The 6,018-nt window shown below is 66.3% G+C and overlaps 2 protein-coding genes across 5 annotated transcripts in view; one reads left to right on the top strand and one right to left on the bottom strand.

Annotated features, from left to right (window-relative positions):
- The first annotated feature begins 6 nt into the window (after nucleotides 1–6).
- Nucleotides 7–5,512, top strand: LOC146586394 (Golgi-associated RAB2 interactor protein 1B-like). Of its 4 annotated transcripts, none has more exons than XM_085321392.1 (6): nucleotides 7–295; nucleotides 391–545; nucleotides 648–867; nucleotides 947–1,014; nucleotides 1,389–1,468; nucleotides 4,657–5,512. In XM_085321392.1, exons 1-6 carry the CDS (start codon nucleotides 137–139, stop codon nucleotides 5,073–5,075), a joined length of 1,101 nt encoding a protein of 366 aa, XP_085177518.1. In that variant the 5' UTR covers nucleotides 7–136; the 3' UTR covers nucleotides 5,076–5,512. The 4 variants fall into 4 exon arrangements, with proteins under 4 accessions (XP_085177518.1, XP_085177517.1, XP_085177519.1 ...); XM_085321391.1 differs by having other exon boundaries at nucleotides 944–1,014; XM_085321393.1 differs by lacking the exon at nucleotides 4,657–5,512 and adding an exon at nucleotides 1,807–2,153 and having other exon boundaries at nucleotides 944–1,014.
- LOC146586393 (C-type lectin domain family 9 member A-like) overlaps nucleotides 5,498–6,018 on the bottom strand; it is a 2,789-nt gene continuing 2,268 nt past the window's right edge. The window contains exons 2-3 of the mRNA XM_085321395.1: nucleotides 5,887–5,985; nucleotides 5,498–5,736 (exon numbers count right to left, since the gene is read on the bottom strand). Of these exons, the coding sequence (XP_085177521.1) occupies nucleotides 5,498–5,736; nucleotides 5,887–5,985 (338 nt within the window). The remainder of the gene's footprint in view (nucleotides 5,737–5,886; nucleotides 5,986–6,018) is intronic.

The raw sequence follows: 6,018 nt of genomic DNA, 5'->3' as shown, positions 1-6,018 counted from the left end.
GGCCGGCTGCGCCCCTGGGAGGGCGCGACGCGGAGCTGGGGGTCCCCGCGGGTGGCACCTGTCCCCTCGGGGACCCTGTGATGTCACGGGGTGGCCGGGCTCCGCATCGCCCCTGGGCGCGAGGGGCAGCGGCAGCATGAGCCGGGACGGTCCCAGCCCGGGGGTYGGCCCYGCCGGGGGGCCRGCRGCCGGGATGCGGCTCGGCGTCGAGGGCGGGCAGCTCTGCCGCCTGCTCCGCTCCCCCGACTACAACCTCTTCCCCCGCTCGGCCGTGTTCGAGAGCAACTTCCTCCAGGTGGGGTCCGGGCCCCGGGCCCACCCTTGGCTCCGCGGCGACGCGGAGGAGCGCGTCCCGGGGGCTGACGGCCCGTGGGGCGTCCCCACTCGCAGGTGACGAGGACGGGGAGCTGCGTGGAYATCCACAATGCAGCCACGCCGGTGACCCTGGGGGTGACGTCCTCGGACCCCTGCCTGCCCCTTCCCAACGTCCTGGTGGTGGCCCGGGGCGGCAGTCCTCCGGAGAGGCCGGGCCTGACCCTTAGCAGGTGGAAAAGGGGCGGCCCGGGGAGGGAAGGGGGGTGTCGGCCCCTGCCGTGGGGACGGTCCCCAGCGCCGGTGGCCGGAGCCGGGTGGTGCCGTGCCCGCAGGGTGCTGCCGCTGCGGCTGGTGCAGCTCTCGGTGCCCGCCGGCGCCGGGCGGCTGCTCCGCGTGCGCACCGTGATGGGCAAGGTGCACTACCTGTGCCTGCACCCGGGCCACCCCGACGCCGTCTTCGCCCTCTGGGTCCGCCTGGCCCACATCCTCCGCCACGGGCTCTCCTTCACCGCCGCTGGCCCCAACGTCTCTGCTGGCTCCTCCGTGGCCGAGGTATGGATCGCTCACGGGGCGAGAGCGGGGGCCGGAGCGGGACCTGGATCCGAGCTGGGTCCCTYTCTTTTCTCTGCAGCTGGCCCCAGATGGAGCCGGGAGCTCGGCAGCGAGGGTCTGGGCACAGCCAGACAGCTCCATCGTGAGGTGGGGAGCAGCCCCCAAGGAAGCTCCAGGGATGGGGAGCTGGTAGGGGGGTGCCCTGGCTGGAGAAACGACCCTCACAGAGCTGGGGGACCCGTGGGGCTGCCCCTGTGCAAGGTCCGGGGGTGAATCCCCCGTGTCCCCTCAGCACCCAGCCCTGGGCGAGCAGCTGAGCCTGACCCCCGCCATGGCCTGGGGGGCCGTGTCCCCTCGGGGTGGCTGTGCCCGTGTCCCCTGGGTGCACCTGTGCCCCCACGTCCGCGTGGGCACTCCCGTCTGCATGCCCGCACGTCCACGTGGGTGCCGCGGTGTCCGCGTGGGGCCCGGTGCTCCCGGCCCGGCTCCGGTCGGAGCCAGCGCTGTCTCCCCCCAAGCAGGCGCTCATCTCGCTGTTTCTGGCCGGCCTTGGAGGACCCCACCATGGAGGAGGGTGCTGGGGTCCCCATCAGGGCGAGAGGTAAGAGCGAGGGGCCAGGATCCGTGGGTCATCCCTTCATCCCTTTTGCGTGTCCATAGTGCAGCTGGGGGGGGGGTCCTGGAGCTGCGCTTCGGCTGCAGATATGCCYGCTCCTGGGGCATCGCGCCCCGTGGGTCCGGGCCCCACGGCACCCAGAGGAGACCAGGCCTCCCTGAGGGGCCGCAGGAGGCTCTGCCTCCCCCGGGACTCTTGCCCCCAGAGCCGTGGGGTTGGAAGGGCTGCGTATGCGCTTGGCTCCCGCTGAAAGGCGGAAAGCGTGGGGCAAGCGTGGGCCGGGCGTGGGGCAGCTGTGGGGCTGCTCTCCTTTGCGTCCCCAGGGCAGGCGGCGATCTGCGGCCGATGCTGGGGGTTGCTCCCGCCGTGGCTGGACGCCCGCGGCGCCGGGGCGAGCTCCGGGGTGCTCTCCCGGCTCCGCAGCCTCGCGGGGCTCCGGAGCCAGCGCCCGGCTCTGCCGCGAGACGCTCGATGAAGGGGCGACGGCGAGCGCGGCCCTGGGGCAGGCGACGGCGCTGGGGACGTCCTGGTGCCGCGCGCCGCCCTCCGCGCCCGGGGCTGAGCCCCGCTCCCATCCCGGACCCCCGTTTCTCCCAGACCCGTGGATTTGGGCACTGGGATGAGCCCCCCCCCCTTTCCCAGGCGCGGCTGCATGAAGGATGCAACATGATGTGCTGCTCGTGGGGACTTTATCGGGGCGAGGCGCRAGGATGCTTTTGCGGACGAAGGGGCTCAGCGTGCCGCAGGGCTGCTGTGGGGAGATGGGGGGGGGGGTCAGCCGGATTGCCCCCAACCCGGCGGCCCCGTGCTTGCCGGCGGGTCTGGGGGATGCCCGGGCAGGCTCTCCCCGCCGTCTCCACCGCCGTCGCCCCTACCTGTCCCCTCCTCCAGCTTCGCGCAGCYGCCGGGGGGCACCTCCAGGAGGCCCTTGTCCCGGGTCTTGCAGTCGAGGCACTCACCTCCCAGGGCCGCGGGCAGGATCAGGCCCAGCCCCAGCATCGCGGCAGCTCCCATCTCCTCTCCTCCCTGCGGAAAAAGCACGGCAGCACCTGAGGGGGGCAGGATGAACCTGTGCACCTCTTCCCCAACCCCCCCCTCCAGCCCCCAACCTACCAGCACCCAGCCCCACTGGGACGGGGCACCGGGGTCCCCCCTGCCCGCGCCCGGCGGTCCCGGTGCCCACGCCGGGGACAGCTGTGTTTGCACGGCTCTCCCAGGGCTGGGCTGTTTGCATGCCCGGGGCAGGATGTGAAGGCAGCAGGGAGAGGCCCCCACCATGGTGATGGCCCTGGGCTCCTGCCCCAGGCCCACAGGGCCCCACCATGGTGGCAGTTGGGGGGGCTCCTCCATGGCCCTACATGTCCCCAAGCCACCATGGCCCCGCACGTCTCCATGCCAGCATGTCCCTGTGCCACCATGGMCCTGYGTGTYYCCAAGCCACCACAGCCCTGCACATCCCTGTGTCACCATGGCCCTGTGTGTTTCCAAGCCACCATGGCCCTGCATGTTCCTGCACCGCCATCACAGCCCTGCACGGCCCCATGCTACCACGGCCCCGCACCTCCCCGTGCTGCTGTGGCCCTGCATGTCCCACTGTCRCTACAATCCTGTATGTCCCCATGCCACTGCGGCCGTGCACATCCCTGTGCCACCATGGCCTTGAGCCACTGCTGTCCTACATGTCCTTGTGCCTCTGTGTCTCCACATGTCCTCGTGCCACTGCAGCCCTCCATGTCCTTGTGCCACCATGACCCTGCCCTGTGCTAATGCAGCCCTGCATGTCCCTGTGTCACTGCAGCCCRGCACATCATACAACCATAGGATCAATAAGGTTGGAAGGGACCTCCAGAGATCACCTAGTCCAACCTCCCCGCTCAGCAGGGTCACCTACAGCATGGTAGACAGGGTTGCATCCAGGCGGGCCTTGAAGATCTCCAGAGAAGGAGACTCCACAACCTCTCTGGGCAACCTGTGCCAGTGCTCTGTTACTCTCACAGGGAAGAAATTCCCCCTCACGCTCAGGCAGAACTTCCTGTGCTTCAATTTCTGTCCACTGCCTCTTGTCCTGTCACATGGGGCAACTGGAAAGAGTTTGTCCCCGTCCCCTTGACACCCTCCCTTCAGGTACTTGTACACATTGATCAGATCCCCCCTCAGTCTTCTCTTCCCCATGCTAAACAGGCCCAGCTCTCGCAGCCGTTCCTCATAGGGCAGGTGCTCCAACCCTTGGATCATCTTCGTAGCCCAGTGCTGCCACAGTGCTGCATGGCCTTTTGCCACTGCAACTCTGCACGTCCCCGTGCTGACTGTGGCCCTGCAYGTCCCCATGCTATTACAACCCTGCAGTCCCCTGCTGGGAGCTCCTCTGGACACATCAACCCCATCCCCTGTGGAGCTCCTCTGGACATGCCAACCCCATCCCTCAGGGAGCTCCTCTGGATGCACCAACCCCATCCTGCTGGGAGCTCCTATAGACACACCAACCCTGTTCCTTGGGGAGCTCCTCAAGGTGCAACAACCACATCCCACTGGGAGCTCATCTGGACACACTGACCCTGCCCCACAGGGAGTTCCTCCAGATGTGCCAACCCCTGTCTGGGCACAGAGCTGGGTCTGGTGAGAAAGTCACTTTGAATGAGAAAACACGTATCTGAGAAGCAGTAACACTGTGTTTAGGAAACGGTGATTTTTACTACAGATCTAATGGTTTAACCTCCAGCTCTCCCCTGGCTGGCAGCAGTGAACAAGGCTTGGACAGGTCTTTCACGCTGCTAGGCATTGCAGCCACATGGGGGATCTTTCTGCGACAACCTTGTCTCTGTTCCCTCTGTGACAACCAGGCTGGGTCAGTGGGGAGGTCCCCATGGTGGTGGGGGTGGGGGTCTTTGCATGGCTGCCTTCTATGGGGTGGATTGACACCTTGCTGCCCAGAGTGAGGGAAATCCGCAGATGGAGCGGTGCATGGGGTTTCCAGCTCAGCAATGTAGAGGAGCATGAAAAGGTGGGAGAGAGGGAAGAAAATGTGTCATGGAGGGATGAAAACATGTCTAACCGGACACTCTACTCATTCTGAGAAACTGCTTAGTGGCTGGGGTGCAGCAGGGAGCACGGGAGCAGAGGAACCAGGACGGTTGCTGTGGGTGCTCCCCCTTCACTCCTTTTTCATCCTGCAGATGCAGCGGTGCCTTTCCCGGCACCACCTGTGGACAAACTGGCCATTGAGAAAGATCCCGCAGAAGTTCTTCCGGTTGACACCTCTGGGCCCATTCTTGAACCTGGGGAGAAACATCACCTTTTCCAGCAGCTGCAGATCATACCACTCTGCCCAAAGACAAGCCATCACTGCTGTGTCATGTCCTGGGGCTCCTGGTGGCTCTGGATATCTCTGGGACTCCCAGAGCTGCTGGTCTCCTTGACTCCTGGCGGGAGCCCCAGCCACAGCAGGGGACAGGCAGCAGCATGCGTCCCAGGGGGAGTTTGTGGCCCTTGGGAGCTGGGTGGGACTCTGCAGGTGGTAGAGAAAGCTCCTTACCGAATTGTTGGGAAAATGGTGCCATCCAGCCAGCACCAGAGCTTGCGGGTGATGTTGTAGGACAGGCCCAGCCAGTGGGGCAGGGACAGCCGGAGCGGCAGGTTGGGCATCTCCACGTGCCTCTGCATCTGTATTTTGATGAACTCCTGCAAATGGGAGAGCAGGACCCCCATGGGGGGCAGGAGGCAGTGAGCAGGGACCCCCATATCCCTCCCAGGATGGCCCCACAGCCCYGCCAGGGAGGGTGCCAGGAGGCCGCAGTGCAGGAGTCCTGCTGTGGTGGCCCCGTGGGACAGAGCAAGGCATCCAGGTCCCCTTTGGGCTCCTAAATACCCGGTGCCCAAGGCCAGGCAGTGCCAAGTGAGACTGCAGCACGGCATCTCCCGCATCCGGAGGAGCCTGGCTGCGATGAAGAGGGCAGCAGCTAGAAGCACCAGCTCCACAGGCAGACAACGATACGAATAAAACTGTTTTTGACACTGTCAGCTCCCTCCCCAGCCCTCGAGTGCAGGATGACATCTTTTTCCCACGGGGGAGAGATGTTCCTGGGAGGAGGCCCTGGAAGTCACCATTTCTATCTCCGAGTCCATCTCCAGGAGCCTGGAGCCCCGATTCTCGCAGTAGCGCACGCACTTGCCCCACGGCTGCGGCTGGTTGGAGAAGTGATAGCAGGTGTCGCCGCGCTGCTCCCACTCCACCAGGCACGGGAGACATTTGCTGCCTGCGGGCCCAAACCCAGCACCGTGTTACGGTTTCTCCTCCCGGCCGCGTGCAACGCGGCCAGCGTGCGTGTGCGCAGGCGTGCGCGCACGCGCGGCGCTCTGTGCCCGCCCGGGTTGGCCGCCGCGCGGCCCCGGCCGCCCTCGCCCACCTCTGCTCAGCCGCAGCTCCAGCACCGAGTCCTTGAGCTTGGCGTTCTGCTCGTGCAGCATCGCCGCCCGCTTCCTCGTGACGAAGGGGGCGAAGAGATCTGAAAGGCGCGGCGGTTTGGGGGGGGGGACAC

The sequence above is a fragment of the Rhea americana genome, unplaced genomic scaffold (assembly GCF_003343005.1).
Source record: "Rhea americana isolate MKP2758 unplaced genomic scaffold, rheAme1 scaffold_690, whole genome shotgun sequence".
NCBI classification, from domain to species: Eukaryota; Metazoa; Chordata; class Aves; order Rheiformes; family Rheidae; genus Rhea; species Rhea americana.
The sequence above is the reverse complement of the archived record's forward strand: the minus strand, read 5'-3'. Positions and strand labels throughout refer to the sequence as shown.